The sequence below is a fragment of the Ranitomeya variabilis genome, chromosome 2 (genome assembly GCF_051348905.1).
Source record: "Ranitomeya variabilis isolate aRanVar5 chromosome 2, aRanVar5.hap1, whole genome shotgun sequence".
Classification (NCBI taxonomy): domain Eukaryota; kingdom Metazoa; phylum Chordata; class Amphibia; order Anura; family Dendrobatidae; genus Ranitomeya; species Ranitomeya variabilis.
Genome location: NC_135233.1, coordinates 32,189,312 through 32,205,648, shown reverse-complemented (window position 1 = coordinate 32,205,648; position 16,337 = coordinate 32,189,312). Strand labels below are relative to the sequence as shown.

Below are 16,337 nucleotides of genomic sequence, written 5' to 3'. Positions count from 1 at the left end.
TAAAGAGAATTATTCCAACCATTCATTAAACTAAGGGAACTTAAAGCGGATCTGTCAACAGTGTACCAGTACAAACTGCATACAGTATACAGATCTACTAGACCTGATGGGGCTGGTACTCTTACTGTGAAAATCCATGACAAAATGGCTGTATAATCAATACTAGAAGTTTAAAGTAAATCACCACCAACCTAGACTGACAGCTCTTCAGTGTCCCTCGTCCGGAATCTACATCCATGTTTTCTGACTGCTCCTCAGTGTCCCTCCTCCCTACTGCGGAATCTACATCCATGTTTTCTGACAGCTCCTCAGTGTCCTTCCTCCCTACTGCGGAATCTACATCCATGTTTTCTGACTGCTCCTCAGTGTCCCTCCTCCCTACTGCGGAATCTACATCCATGTTTTCTGACAGCTCCTCAGTGTCCATCCTCCCTACTGCGGAATCTACATCCATGTTTTCTGACAGCTCCTCAGTGTCCTTCCTCCCTACTGGGGAATCTACATCCATGTTTTCTGACTGCTCCTCAGTGTCCCTCCTCCCTGCTGCAGAATCTACATCCATGTTTTCTGACAGCTCCTCAGTGTCCTTCCTCCCTACTGCGGAATCTACATCCATGTTTTCTGACTGCTCCTCAGTGTCCCTCCTCCCTACTGCGGAATCTACATCCATGTTTTCTGACTGCTCCTCAGTGTCCCTCCTCCCTACTGCGGAATCTACATCCATGTTTTCTGACTGCTCCTCAGTGTCCCTCCTCCCTACTGCGGAATCTACATCCATGTTTTCTGACAGCTCCTCAGTGTCCTTCCTCTCTACTGGGGAATCTACATCCATGTTTTCTGACAGCTCCTCAGTGTCCTTCCTCCCTACTGCGGAATCTACATCCATGTTTTCTGACTGCTCCTCAGTGTCCCTCCTCCCTACTGCGGAATCTACATCCATGTTTTCTGACAGCTCCTCAGTGTCCTTCCTCCCTACTGGGGAATCTACATCCATGTTTTCTGACAGCTCCTTAGTGTCCCTCCTCCCTGCTGCGGAATCTACATCCATGTTTTCTGACAGCTCCTCAGTGTCCCTCCTCCCTGCTGCGGATTCTACATCCATGTTTTCTGACAGCTCCTCAGTGTCCCATCTCCCGAATGCGGAATCTACATCCATGTTTTCTGACAGCTCCTCAGTGTCCCTCCTCCCTACTGCGGAATTTACATCCATGTTTTCCGACTGCTCCTGTGTCCCTTCTCCCTGATGCGGAATCTACATCCATGTTTTCTGACAGCTCCTCAGTGTCCCTCCTCCCTGCTGTGGAATCTACATCCATGTTTTCTGACAGCTCCTCAGTGTCCCTCCTCCCTACTGCGGAATTTACATCCATGTTTTCCGACTGCTCCTGTGTCCCTTCTCCCTGATGCGGAATCTACATCCATGTTTTCTGACAGCTCCTCAGTGTCCCTCCTCCCTACTGCGGATTCTACATCCATGTTTTCTGACAGCTCCTCAGTGTCCCTCCTCCCTGCTGCGGAATCTACATCCATGTTTTCTGACAACTCCTCAGTGTCCCTCCTCCCTGCTGCTGAATCTAAACCCATCTTGTCTTATTTACAGCTCCTCATTGTCTCTCCTCCCTGCTGCTGAATCTCCACCACTTATCTTGAGAGCTCCTCAATGTCCCTACTCCCTGCTGCTGATGAATTAATGTACATGTAGTCTTACAGCTCCTCAGTGCCCCTCTTCATTTCTTATACTGAATCTCCACCACTTAGCTTGACAGCTCCTCAATGTTCCTCCTCACTGCTGCTGCTGAATCTATAATTAATACTATAGTCATGAAGTACCACTATATTTTGTAAGGATGAGCGGTAAAAACCGACTCTCTCTTGGCACCCCACAGGTGCCCTTCTGGGACTACTCCAAACCAATAAATCCACAACAACACGGAGAATAAACGTCCACTTAAACATGATTAGAAAGCAGTATCCAAAAGATTTATTAAATTGTAACAATCACATATATACATAAAAAATACAAAACATGGGTGTATTGTTAATACAGCCATATGGCAGAAGACACAAAAAGGAGAAAAATGTGGCAATAGACCAAGCAAGGGGAGAGTACACAAATATACCTTTGGGGAGGCAGTGTTTAGTTCAAACATAGAACAACATATATGACCATGTGTAGTCCCTAGATCCAACTCATATGACAAGATTACCCTGAATATATAGTCATATATACACTCATCTGTATAGTTGCTGCTTACCCATTGTTGGTCAGGTCTGGTCTCCCCACCTTGCTAGGTTCCCCCGGACGCGCGTTTCGCGTGGCTTTTTCAACAGGGTACATCCATAAAGTGTCTCATTGTGCTTATATATCATAAAACCGGAACTGGAATCGGTGACGCCGGCGCATGCGCAGCGGCGTCCAGAATGCATCGTCCAATAGAGCCATCACAATGGGGAGTGCGTAAAGGCGGAGCTCCACCGTCCCAACACTAGGGGTAACCCTGTTGAAAAAGCCACGCGAAACGCGCGTCCGGGGGGACCTAGCAAGGTGGGGAGACCAGACCTGACCAACAATGGGTAAGCAGCAACTATACAGATGAGTGTATATATGACTATATATTCAGGGTAATCTTGTCATATGAGTTGGATCTAGGGACTACACATGGTCATATATGTTTTTCTATGTTTGAACTAAACACTGCCTCCCCAAAGGTATATTTGTGTACTCTCCCCTTGCTTGGTCTATTGCCACATTTTTCTCCTTTTTGTGTCTTCTGCCATATGGCTGTATTAACAATACACCCATGTTTTGTATTTTTTATGTATATATGTGATTGTTACAATTTAATAAATCTTTTGGATACTGCTTTCTAATCATGTTTAAGTGGACGTTTATTCTCCGTGTTGTTGTGGATTTGCTGCTGAATCTAGCAGGACTGGAGGTGAATTTGGGACATCCGGTATAGCACCAAATCCCTTGTAAAGCCATAGATATAAAATGATAGTATTCTGTCTGTAGTCTCCACTAGAGGGCGCTCAGGAGCACAACGCGTACAATTAACCCAATATGCCTGAAGCTCCCCCTAGTGGTGGCTGCTGGAATTTTATCATTTAAATCAATGGTTTTGTAGGGGACAACAAGCTCTATAACCCCCCCCCCAAAAAAAATAAAAATAATATATATATATATATATATATATATATATATATATATATATATATATATATATATATATATATATATATATATATTATTCTTTTCTTGTTTGCTGCTAACCCCCCTGCCTAGACTCAAGACCAGTTAATGGGATACATAAAAATTAATACTAAGAACGACCACTAGACGGAGAGTGCATGCTGAACAGGCAAAGGCAAGTTGAGATCATTTCAGTATGGAGTCAAGCAGAAATTAAAAATAAGATTGCAAGACCAAGGAGGAGGTGGTGCAGGGCCTGGCTGGACCGGGAGTCTGTTAAGATGGATGAGCTGATAATGATCCAGCCAGCCCCCGAGCAGAACACAATCACAAACCCCTGGACTAAGCAACGCTCACAATATCGGAGGTCATTGGAGAATGTGCTACAATATTAGGGATAATGGGATCGGCACCGGACCAACCAAATTCTCGTAGCTTTAATATTGTGGGAGAGGCGTAGAAACCGCTGCGAGTTTGCTGTAGATGAGGTGCATTCACTGCATGGACGGCTGCCGGCCTCAGGGGGCACTCTTAGGATTGGTGTAGTGGGGTGATAATAGGGGGGTGATGTAGGGGGGCGGCAGAGCCTCATTCAGGGCAGCTCTCAGAACATCGCTGGTTTTATAGCCAAGGTATGTTTTTCCTTTCTGCAGTCCACAAGCTGCTGTTGATGGATCTTATAATGAGCAGCTGCACACGTCTAGTCGGAATGTGACCAGGCGCATGCATGTAGTAAACCTGCGGTCATTTGACCACTTGCTCCAGGGTGCTGGCACCGGGATTCTGGCTGACTGCAGACTTTCTGGCCAAACCTGGACAACCCACTGGAGCCTTCTTTGAATCTAATTTTTAGCGTTTTTCACTTGTTTTTCCATTTTTGTCTTTGAAAGTCTATTTTGTATACTTCTTTAATTAATTTAATTTTGCACGAATGTACTCCAAATATCGTAAAACTGATACTCAGCTATGTCCACATAGATTTTAAAGGGGGTTAATCGCATCTCCGTAGATGAATATTGTCACATAGAGCTTGTAAATACAAGCACTTTCGCAATTTACTGCTCACTAAAATTTTCAGCTGTTCTTGAGTTAGTAACACTTTTCTATTGTTTACTTGTTGCCTAGGAGACCGACCACCGCTGATGTTTAAGCTTGTAAAAATTCTAGCCAGGACTGGGAGTTAACAGTGCTCCTTAGCAATACTGGCCGGCATCAAAACAGTGCTTACAAAAGTTCAAAGGAAAAAAAAAAAGCTTGTAAGTACTGAGCATGTCCTATTGTATAGCAGCAGTGGTCGGTCTCCAAGGCAACGATATGTAAACAAACATGCTAATATCTCAAGAACTGCTTAAAATTTTAACAAGCAGTAAATTGCAGAAGTGCTTGTTTATAAAAGTACTATTCGATGGTAACCAACAGGGTAATGTTAACGGTCACATAATGTCTCCTTCCAGCGATTCTGTCCCTATAGCAATGAAGGCACCTCGTGTTGACCACACTTACTTTAAGCCAGAGCTGCGAGACGCTTCAGCATGACAGCGATGTGATTGTGTTATTCTTTTTTTTCTTTTTGCAAAAAAAGATGGAGTAAGCAATGTACGCTTACACGGCTGTAAGCTATATGCCAAAAGCCAAATAAAATTAAAAATAAAAAAAAATGAAAAAAAAAATACATCTATATATATAAGCGTTCAGTAATACCTTCTTACAGATAGCTCGCAGCTTGGAAGCAGAAAAATGAAATGCAGAATTTACTGATAAAATTCACGCCAAGATCCGTTCCCACAAGTCAATGTTTGGTTGGGGGCAAGTCGATAGAGGCATTAATAGGTGTATGTACTAATATTAATGATTAGGGCTAACGAGCCTGCAGGACATGTTATTAGGATGCACTGCAGACTACCGGGGCGGTAGTCAAGAGGTCAGTAGGGGGCGCTCTGATCGGTCAGGCTACAGTGCAAGGAGCCCCCCCCTTTACCTTCTTGTTAAACGCCCAGATTTTGTCCCATTCCATGTTCACAACGGATCGGGAAGAGCCCTGCAAGAAAAAAAATAATAATTAGAAGTGGGATTTAAAGAAAAGCGAGGCAAAAGTTGTGTTCTGAAGCAGATGTCATCCTCCGTACAGACCTGTGCAGCTATGAATTGCTTGAGCCCCTCCACAGTCATTCCTCTTCTAAGTACACCCCGCACAGTCGGGAACCTGGGGTCATCCCTATGGCAGAGATACAGTTAGTTAAAGAGGTTATCCAGAACTTTGTGACAGGTCATTAACCAGATGGGTGACTGTCGACACCTCGCGCCAGCAGAAATCAGCTTTTTGGAGCCGCCATGGAAGCCTGAAAACAACTGATCGGCGCCGGATGTCACTCGCACCAATCAGACCTTCTCCTCCAAAATCAAAGTAAAGCACAACTCATCATTAACACCCATGGGTATCGATGGGAACAGAGCTTGTAGGTCGGGGGCGGCTCAGCCACTTGCCCGCGGGGGGCGGCTCAGCCACTTGCCCGCGGGGGGCGGCTCAGCCACTTGCCCGCGGGGGGCGGCTCAGCCACTTGCCCGCGGGGGGCGGCTCAGCCACTTGCCCGCGGGGGGCGGCTCAGCCACTTGCCCGCGGGGGGCGGCTCAGCCACTTGCCCGCGGGGGGCGGCTCAGCCACTTGCCCGCGGGGGGCGGCTCAGCCACTTGCCCGCGGGGGGCGGCTCAGCCACTTGCCCGCGGGGGGCGGCTCAGCCACTTGCCCGCGGGGGGCGGCTCAGCCACTTGCCCGCGGGGGGCGGCTCAGCCACTTGCCCGCGGGGGGGCGGCTCAGCCACTTGCCCGCGGGGGGGCGGCTCAGCCACTTGCCCGCGGGGGGGCGGCTCAGCCACTTGCCCGCGGGGGGGCGGCTCAGCCACTTGCCCGCGGGGGGCGGCTCAGCCACTTGCCCGCGGGGGGCGGCTCAGCCACTTGCCCGCGGGGGGCGGCTCAGTTGTCCACATATGTTTGGCCATACATTACATCTATAGACACTATGACACTTACCAACCATCCACGAGGCCCTCGTTCACAAACCAGGTGAGTTTTCTCTTGGACAGCACAGTGTTGTTGAGGTTCAGGCGGCTATACTCCCAAATGTAAGGTTTCCGGATTCCCAAGGCGTCGATGATCCAATAAAACTGCTCATCGCGATCATGATATTCTGTCGTTCTTAGGGCGTGCGTGACTCCTTCCACACTGTCCACGATTGGGCAGGCAAAATCATACGTGGGGTAGATGCTGCAGACAACACAGGGCAGACATGCAAATAATAAGCCATAAAAGAAGACATCCAGCACTCACCGCACCCTGAATGGAAATGACGTCACTAGATGATCCCTTTAAGATACAGCGACACAATCCTCACTTTACTAGAAAATTACTGGAGAGCATTGAAAAAGTATTGCAGCCACCATCTGTGGCATCAGAACCTACTTGTACTTGCTTCCCGTCCGTGGATGTGGCTGGGTCTTGCACCGGAATAAGGTGGGGTCCCGCATACATCCATTGTTGGAGTTCATATCGATCTTCGCTCGGAGGCAGCAGGTCTGGCCGAACTCGGAGCCCTTCTTCATTTCCTCCCACATTTGCTGGTTCTTCTCCACACCTGCAATAGAAAAAAAAAAGTGTTGTACAAAATGTGCAAAGAAACCTCAGATACATGTATAAAACAAAAAGATAAAAATGTCTCCAAAAGTTGGAAAACTCATTTAAGAAGATTTTTCGATTTCAATTTATTGTAATTCTGAAAAATAAAGAAAAATAAAAAAAGCTGTCCTATATTCACCCTCCCTGGGTCCACTGCTTATTCTCCATCGTTGCTCACGGCGACTGCGGCACTGACATCAGCGCTGCAGCCAATCAGTGATTTCAGCAGCTGGTACAGTCTACATAGGCAGAGCTCTGGCAGCAGTGCTGTTGACATGATGCAGACAATAAAAGACACAGCGCAGCAGCAGAGACTCGGCGCTGAACCCGGGGAGGGTAAGTAAAGCACGGTTTGGATTGTCTGCAGCAAGTACAGCAGGGCGGTCACTTTAAGGATACAGATTCTGCCAAACCAGGAAATTTCCCGAGTGTTCCTAATTTTTATGCTTTCATGTTTTCCTCCCCATTTTCCATGACCCATATCTTTTTTTTTTTTTTAGATTTCAATCAGTATAGCCATACGACAGCTTTGTTTTTTGAAGGACGAGTTGTAGTTTTAAGTGACACTTTTCACTTGGAGTTTTGTGGCGATCCTGAATATGCTTATTTTTTATTTCTTACTGTTGCTCCGGTGTTTGGACTCGATCCTCTGTTCCCGCTCCGCCTTCATCTGCTCTGCCGGGGTGTCGTCCACATAAGCCTTTCCCTCTCTAATCAGTTTCTCGGCGTATTCGGTAATCCTCTCGAAGTGATCGGATGTGTATGTGAACTGATTGGGCTTGATCTGAAGCATCGAGACGTCTTCCAGGATAACCTGAGAATCGGAGAATGGGCGACGTCACGCGTCTATATAGTCAGATCCACAATGATCGTTGTGATGTGTAATAAACCCGCACATCTCTACACCCGTCGGGTAATACTGAATCCTGCATTTACCTTTTCGAAATCTTCCTTCTCTTTCTCGGGGTTGGTGTCGTCGAACCTCATGATGAGTTTTCCTTTGAAGTTCACCTGGTAATGCTGATTGAGAAGTGCGGCCTTTGCGTGTCCAATATGCAGGTATCTGAGGACATAATTCTACGTTATCATCGTGTACCGGATTGCATTTTACATAAAGGGTTAAATCATCTATCTATAATGGATCAATTGCAATCTGCTTGGAAAAACACAAACTCTGCAATTTACTTTTTCACAGTTTTCTTCACTCTCACGAAACGGAGGGATATCTTAATTCTATAGTTTACAGCTCTTTGCTAGGCTACCGGCCACTTCTGCAGTCTATCAGTGGTGGCCAGTCTTCTAGGCAAGAAGTGCAGCACTTACAAGCTCTTTGCTAACCCCACTCTGTACACAGTGTACATCCGACCACACCGGAACCTGAAAACAGCTGATCGGCGGGGTCCGGCTGATCTGATCTATATTGATAGTTCATCAATATAAAAGTCCTGGAAACCCCCTTTAATAAACAAACAAGGTTCCCCCCTCCGATGCCAATATGGGGCCGATAATAAGTGAACCCCGATCCTACTATTGAGTATAACTTACCCGCTGGCCTCTGGAGGGAACCTGACAATCACTTTTCCCATCTCGGCCCCTGGAAGCTCAACAAACTTTCCAACATCTTGTTTCTTCTCTGCAGGCTTTAAAAAAAATTAAAAAAAATTTGAATCAAATAATAAAAACTGATAAATGTCAGACCGACCGGGACCCTCAGGGATCAACAGAACGGGGGTCCAGTACCTCTGGTAAGTCGATTAGGTGCCCTGCCGCTCTATGTGTACTTGTCTGTCACTGTGCTGGTGATCGGCGGGGCCGCTAGCAATCCGCAACAAGTCATAACTTATTGATCAAGGATGTCGGTGTTGGGACTCGCACCAATGGGCAGCATGAGGAACTTTTATCCCTGTTGGAATGGAGCAGCAGTGGACATGTCGGACCGCCGTGCCATGGGACTGCCGGAAATATCTATGCTCGACAGCCCTGTAAGGAATGAATACAGCTGCGGTTGAGCATGTGCAATGCCGCTCCATCTACCTGGGATAAAAGTCTCTCGTTTGGCAGATCGGTGCCGGTCCCAGCGGTCAGACCGTCACAGATCAATAACTTATCACCTGTCCAAACTGCTTTTCACCGGACAACCCCTTTAATTGACCTTAAATTTATTATGGAGAGATAACAAGGATGTAATGCGGCAGCTAAGCAGTGACAATCTTCACATACTCACCGCCGCTACGCTAAGCTTTCCCTGGAACGGGACCGTGGGCTCCAGGAAGGCGTACCAGCGTCTGACATTGACGGCAGCTTTATTCTTTCGTATCTGTTCCTGCCATGGAGCACTGACTGCAGGAGGAAAGAAAACATCTGGTCACTTCCAAGCCTGGCAACCAAGGAAAATGTAAGGATAGGTGGGAAAAAAATGACAATTTTGTATTTGTGACTGTGTTGGTCATCTCCCAGCTTATCCACCCCCCCCCCACACGGCGCGCCACAGTCGCCCACTTGCACCGCGCAAATGAAAAGTGTGAGAAAGGGCCGCAGTGCGGAACTAATGCTTCACACTTAGGTGGTGCGTGGGTCTCAGATATTGGACCCCACCCATTATAAATTGAAGGCATATTTGAGGCCAGTCTCAGCAGAGGAATTAACAGAAGGTAAATCCCGATCACCAGGTAAGACGACTGTACATGGCAGATGTATAGTTACTTTTCAGTGTCAGGGTGGAGGGGCTACTCAATAAAAATCCCTTTAAATGGCAAAAGTGGCACTAGCTTAAAAATGGAAAGCAGCAGGGATAGAGGAATTATTTCCCACCATTAGAACAGCCGTAAATTACCTGCCAAAGCAGAGAAGACGCTGATGTCTGCGAGGGTCAAAGCATCGCCCACCAAGTACGTCCGCAGCGACAGGGAATGGTTCAGCTCCTGGAGGGCGGCGGCGAACATGGACTTATCCTGCAGCCGGGTCTGACTGAACTCCACCCAATGGCTGATCTACAGGAGGACAAGAAATCTGGTCATTATCGAAAACAATGGATTAAAAGTCAGCAAAAAGATCAATCCAAGTACTAATGTCAAGGGATGGGGATGCCGAGTGTCACTTCTGCTTTAAAGGCCATTAAAGGGATACTCTACAACTGCTTAGGATCCGCACTGGTAGAAGCCATTACCTACCCAGACTGGAAACCAGCATTGGCTTAGGATTGGCCATCAATATAGGACTGGTAGAGGCCTCGCCATTACGGGTGCCAATGGTCAGAGCCTCACCCGTCTGTTACTGAGTGCCAATACTACGGAGGTACTCCAGCCGTAGCAAGGGGCATCCCGTACACTACTGGGACCCCTACTATGGAAATGAAGGGTCTTAAGCCGCACCTGTCTGGATGGATGGAGGCCAATAAGAAAATAATATATAATTTATCATTTCTGTAGTAGCCATAATTATGCCCCAATTACAATCGCTCCTGGAGAACCCCTTTAGGAAAACCAAAAAGATTTTATTTTTTTTAACTATTTATACAATTCTCATTTGCGTCAATGCTGGCGGAGGATCCAGATTATCTACTGGAGTGATGTACAATTTCCCCTCCTGCCTCCCCCATGCTTTACACTGCAGCTGACTGGCCTGATAATATAGCCAATGTGTAATGTGATAGATCGGGGTCAGCTCAGGAGAACAGCTGGAGGTTGGACTCCTGCATTCGGCTGCAGCCGTATTGTTTTCCTATATACTATATATAAGGTGGCAGCGGATGCCAGATTGCAGGGGATATGTGGGGGGGGCTGCATGGAACAGCTGAGAAGACGTGGCAGAAACCGCCGCTGGTGTAAAAATACCCTCCACATAGCCAGGAAGATCCGGACACAGAGGTGGCTCGCTGAAATCTCCCTCATCTAACAATAAATAATGGTGTAAAGCATTAACGACGTCGTATAATTAAGAACACTTTATTTTCCTCCAATAGATAATTGAAAACACCCTAATATCTGTACTGCATAAACCAGAGGAACATGTGGAATTAATCAACGTGAAACCCGAACCTCCGCTGAAAAAATAAAATAAAATACAAATAAAAATAATAATCCAAATAATGATAAAAATAATAATAAATAATAATAATAAATAATAATGCAAGGAAAAAAAAAAAAAGAAATGCAAGACATTTCATCATGAATATCTGTACTGCCTAAACCAGAGCAACATGTGGATTTAATCAACGTGAAACCCAAACCTTTGCTGAAATGATTTACCCTAGTAATGGAGCAAAAAAAAAAATAAAAATTATAATAAAAAAATATATATACTAGTAGTAATAATGGCTGATTTTCATCAAAAATCGCCTGTGTGGTCTGCAGATTTAAATAAAAAAAAAAAAAGTGTAACTAGGGTCAAACTTGTCCATGGCTCCGCACAAGATCCTGTGACTACTCCCTGAGGAGTATGTGATTATTACTTTTTACAATTTTTTTTAATTTTTTTTTTAAACTTTATGTATTTATCAATAAAAACATTATTAAAAGCAAAAGCACCAATAACTTTCAATTGACAGGTCCATTTCGTAATAAGGATATTGGGTGGAAAAAAAATCCCATTCTGCTGATCAGTGCAGATCCCAGTGATCAAACTCCCTGCTGACCACCAAGATCCCACCTAACGTGAATAGGTGATGACTTGTTATTACCAGACAGCCCCCACCACTGGACGGCCATACCTACCTCTGTCTGCTCCAGCAGGTTGGATCCCAGCAGTCCGGAGCTTGGAGCGAGTCTGGCCAAGTACCGGATAATGGAGTTCACATCATTAAAGGAGACGTCACTGAGAGGAGAGAAGGAAATACATGATATTATCAGACGGAGGCAGGACAGACATGGTGGTGGGAAGGAGGGGATCCTGCACAGATAATGATCATAAAGACAGAAAGCAGTAGTCAGGTCAGCGGGCAGCCATCAATATATAGGGAGACAATCAGCAAGGTGGAAATCTGACCCATTTTTGTATTTCAATGTAAAAATCTGTTAAAATGTTGCTTAGACACATAGAAAGCAATCCGGTGAGTCCTGCTATCCCAAACTAAGTCTGAGTGGAAAAAGTAAGACTCACTGGCTCCCTCTATGAGTGGGAGGGTGGGTGGAGCACGACTCACAGGCTCTCTCTGAGTTGGGGAGCACGACTCACAGGCTCTCTCGGAGTTGGGGAGCACGACTCACAGGCTCTCTCGGAGTTGGGGAGCACGACTCACAGGCTCTCTCGGAGTTGGGGAGCACGACTCACAGGCTCTCTCGGAGTTGGGGAGCACGACTCACAGGCTCTCTCGGAGTTGGGGAGCACGACTCACAGGCTCTCTCGGAGTTGGGGAGCACGACTCACAGGCTCTCTCGGAGTTGGGGAGCACGACTCACAGGCTCTCTCGGAGTTGGGGAGCACGACTCACAGGCTCTCTCGGAGTTGGGGAGCACGACTCACAGGCTCTCTCGGAGTTGGGGAGCACGACTCACAGGCTCTCTCGGAGTTGGGGAGCACGACTCACAGGCTCTCTCGGAGTTGGGGAGCACGACTCACAGGCTCTCTCGGAGTTGGGGAGCACGACTCACAGGCTCTCTCGGAGTTGGGGAGCACGACTCACAGGCTCTCTCGGAGTTGGGGAGCACGACTCACAGGCTCTCTCGGAGTTGGGGAGCACGACTCACAGGCTCTCTCGGAGTTGGGGAGCACGACTCACAGGCTCTCTCGGAGTTGGGGAGCACGACTCACAGGCTCTCTCGGAGTTGGGGAGCACGACTCACAGGCTCTCTCGGAGTTGGGGAGCACGACTCACAGGCTCTCTCGGAGTTGGGGAGCACGACTCACAGGCTCTCTCGGAGTTGGGGAGCACGACTCACAGGCTCTCTCGGAGTTGGGGAGCACGACTCACAGGCTCTCTCGGAGTTGGGGAGCACGACTCACAGGCTCTCTCGGAGTTGGGGAGCACGACTCACAGGCTCTCTCGGAGTTGGGGAGCACGACTCACAGGCTCTCTCGGAGTTGGGGAGCACGACTCACAGGCTCTCTCGGAGTTGGGGAGCACGACTCACAGGCTCTCTCGGAGTTGGGGAGCACGACTCACAGGCTCTCTCGGAGTTGGGGAGCACGACTCACAGGCTCTCTCGGAGTTGGGGAGCACGACTCACAGGCTCTCTCGGAGTTGGGGAGCACGACTCACAGGCTCTCTCGGAGTTGGGGAGCACGACTCACAGGCTCTCTCGGAGTTGGGGAGCACGACTCACAGGCTCTCTCGGAGTTGGGGAGCACGACTCACAGGCTCTCTCGGAGTTGGGGAGCACGACTCACAGGCTCTCTCGGAGTTGGGGAGCACGACTCACAGGCTCTCTCTGAGTTGGGGAGCACGACTCACAGGCTCTCGGAGTTGGGGAGCACGACTCACAGGCTCTCTCGGAGTTGGGGAGCACGACTCACAGGCTCTCTCGGAGTTGGGGAGCACGACTCACAGGCTCTCTCTGAGTTGGGGAGCACGACTCACAGGCTCTCTCTGAGTTGGGGAGCACGACTCACAGGCTCTCTCTGAGTTGGGGAGCACGACTCACAGGCTCTCTCTGAGTTGGGGAGCACGACTCACAGGCTCTCTCTGAGTTGGGGAGCACGACTCACAGGCTCTCTCTGAGTTGGGGAGCACGACTCACAGGCTCTCTCTGAGTTGGGGAGCACGACTCACAGGCTCTCTCTGAGTTGGGGAGCACGACTCACAGGCTCTCTCTGAGTTGGGGAGCACGACTCACAGGCTCTCTCTGAGTTGGGGAGCACGACTCACAGGCTCTCTCTGAGTTGGGGAGCACGACTCACAGGCTCTCTCTGAGTTGGGGAGCACGACTCACAGGCTCTCTCTGAGTTGGGGAGCACGACTCACAGGCTCTCTCTGAGTTGGGGAGCACGACTCACAGGCTCTCTCTGAGTTGGGGAGCACGACTCACAGGCTCTCTCTGAGTTGGGGAGCACGACTCACAGGCTCTCTCTGAGTTGGGGAGCACGACTCACAGGCTCTCTCTGAGTTGGGGAGCACGACTCACAGGCTCTCTCTGAGTTGGGGAGCACGACTCACAGGCTCTCTCTGAGTTGGGGAGCACGACTCACAGGCTCTCTCTGAGTTGGGGAGCACGACTCACAGGCTCTCTCTGAGTTGGGGAGCACGACTCACAGGCTCTCTCTGAGTTGGGGAGCACGACTCACAGGCTCTCTCTGAGTTGGGGAGCACGACTCACAGGCTCTCTCTGAGTTGGGGAGCACGACTCACAGGCTCTCTCTGAGTTGGGGAGCACGACTCACAGGCTCTCTCTGAGTTGGGGAGCACGACTCACAGGCTCTCTCTGAGTTGGGGAGCACGACTCACAGGCTCTCTCTGAGTTGGGGAGCACGACTCACAGGCTCTCTCTGAGTTGGGGAGCACGACTCACAGGCTCTCTCTGAGTTGGGGAGCACGACTCACAGGCTCTCTCTGAGTTGGGGAGCACGACTCACAGGCTCTCTCTGAGTTGGGGAGCACGACTCACAGGCTCTCTCTGAGTTGGGGAGCACGACTCACAGGCTCTCTCTGAGTTGGGGAGCACGACTCACAGGCTCTCTCTGAGTTGGGGAGCACGACTCACAGGCTCTCTCTGAGTTGGGGAGCACGACTCACAGGCTCTCTCTGAGTTGGGGAGCACGACTCACAGGCTCTCTCTGAGTTGGGGAGCACGACTCACAGGCTCTCTCTGAGTTGGGGAGCACGACTCACAGGCTCTCTCTGAGTTGGGGAGCACGACTCACAGGCTCTCTCTGAGTTGGGGAGCACGACTCACAGGCTCTCTCTGAGTTGGGGAGCACGACTCACAGGCTCTCTCTGAGTTGGGGAGCACGACTCACAGGCTCTCTCTGAGTTGGGGAGCACGACTCACAGGCTCTCTCTGAGTTGGGGAGCACGACTCACAGGCTCTCTATGAGTTGGGGAGCACGACTCACAGGCTCTCTATGAGTTGGGGAGCACGACTCACAGGCTCTCTATGAGTTGGGGAGCACGACTCACAGGCTCTCTATGAGTTGGGGAGCACGACTCACAGGCTCTCTATGAGTTGGGGAGCACGACTCACAGGCTCTCTATGAGTTGGGGAGCACGACTCACATGCTCGCTCTATGAGTGGGGGGAGCAGGACTCACAGGCTCTCTATGAGTGGGGGGAGCAGGACTCTCAGGCTCTCTATGAGTTGGGGAGCAGGACTCACAGGCTCTCTATGAGTTGGGGAGCACGACTCACAGGCTCTCTATGAGTTGGGGAGCACGACTCACAGGCTCTCTATGAGTTGGGGAGCACGACTCACAGGCTCTCTATGAGTTGGGGAGCACGACTCACAGGCTCTCTATGAGTTGGGGAGCACGACTCACAGGCTCTCTATGAGTTGGGGAGCACGACTCACAGGCTCTCTATGAGTTGGGGAGCACGACTCACAGGCTCTCTATGAGTTGGGGAGCACGACTCACAGGCTCTCTATGAGTTGGGGAGCACGACTCACAGGCTCTCTATGAGTTGGGGAGCACGACTCACAGGCTCTCTATGAGTTGGGGAGCACGACTCACAGGCTCTCTATGAGTTGGGGAGCACGACTCACAGGCTCTCTATGAGTTGGGGAGCACTACTCACAGGCTCTCTATGAGTTGGGGAGCACGACTCACAGGCTCTCTAAGAGTTGGGGGAGCAGGGCTCACAGGCTCTCTCTGAGTTGGGGAGCAGGACTCACAGGCTCTCTCTATATGAGTTGGGGGAGCAGGACTCACAGACTCGCTCTATGAGTGGGGGGAGCAGGACTCACAGGCTCTCTATGAGTGGGGGGAGCAGGACTCACAGGCTCTCTATGAGTGGGGGGAGCAGGACTCTCAGGCTCGCTCTATGAGTGGGGGGAGCAGGACTCTCAGGCTCGCTCTATGAGTGGGGGGAGCAGGACTCACAGGCTCTCTATGAGTGGGGGGAGCAGAGCTCTCGGCCTCTCTGGGTCCTGTCAGCAGTAAGCTGCTTTTTCCAGGAAAATTTGGAATCAAACCATAGGATACTATTAAATCGCGAACTACGTGTTCCCACCATTACTCCAGACTACCCTTACATAGGAGACACGACAGACAATTCATGTAAAGTATGAGTATAAAACAAAAAAAAAAAATTAACTATAGGAAGAAAAAGTGCGCTCACTTAGACACGCGCAGGGCAGTTTCTTTCCCGTCCTCCACATTGATCTCTACTTTGCCTTTTAGATGTTCCACAGTCCACAATACGGCTGAAATAAAAGAAATAACACAGATAAAAATTAATCAACAAGAACAAAAGCAAGAGAATTCCGGCCATCGCTGATGTGAGTGGTGTAACGAGCAGAGTCAGAAGAACGCTGCGGTATAGACTGTCTCTGAGGAAGATCTTATGTGTATGGGCCCCACCAACTCCAATCCAATCACACTTCAAAGG

General features: G+C 49.2%; 1 protein-coding gene across 2 annotated transcripts in view; it reads right to left on the bottom strand.

Moving 5' to 3' along the window:
• EPRS1 (glutamyl-prolyl-tRNA synthetase 1) overlaps positions 1-16,337 on the bottom strand; it is an 85,051-nt gene that overhangs the window by 50,273 nt on the left and 18,441 nt on the right. For both annotated transcript variants that reach the window (XM_077282246.1, XM_077282247.1), the window contains exons 2-12: positions 16,068-16,152; positions 11,575-11,674; positions 9,696-9,852; positions 9,087-9,202; positions 8,408-8,502; positions 7,799-7,925; positions 7,484-7,676; positions 6,650-6,821; positions 6,221-6,454; positions 5,324-5,408; positions 5,172-5,231 (exon numbers count right to left, since the gene is read on the bottom strand). In XM_077282246.1, coding sequence (XP_077138361.1) covers positions 5,172-5,231; positions 5,324-5,408; positions 6,221-6,454; positions 6,650-6,821; positions 7,484-7,676; positions 7,799-7,925; positions 8,408-8,502; positions 9,087-9,202; positions 9,696-9,852; positions 11,575-11,674; positions 16,068-16,152 — 1,424 coding nt within the window. The remainder of the gene's footprint in view (positions 1-5,171; positions 5,232-5,323; positions 5,409-6,220; positions 6,455-6,649; positions 6,822-7,483; positions 7,677-7,798; positions 7,926-8,407; positions 8,503-9,086; positions 9,203-9,695; positions 9,853-11,574; positions 11,675-16,067; positions 16,153-16,337) is intronic.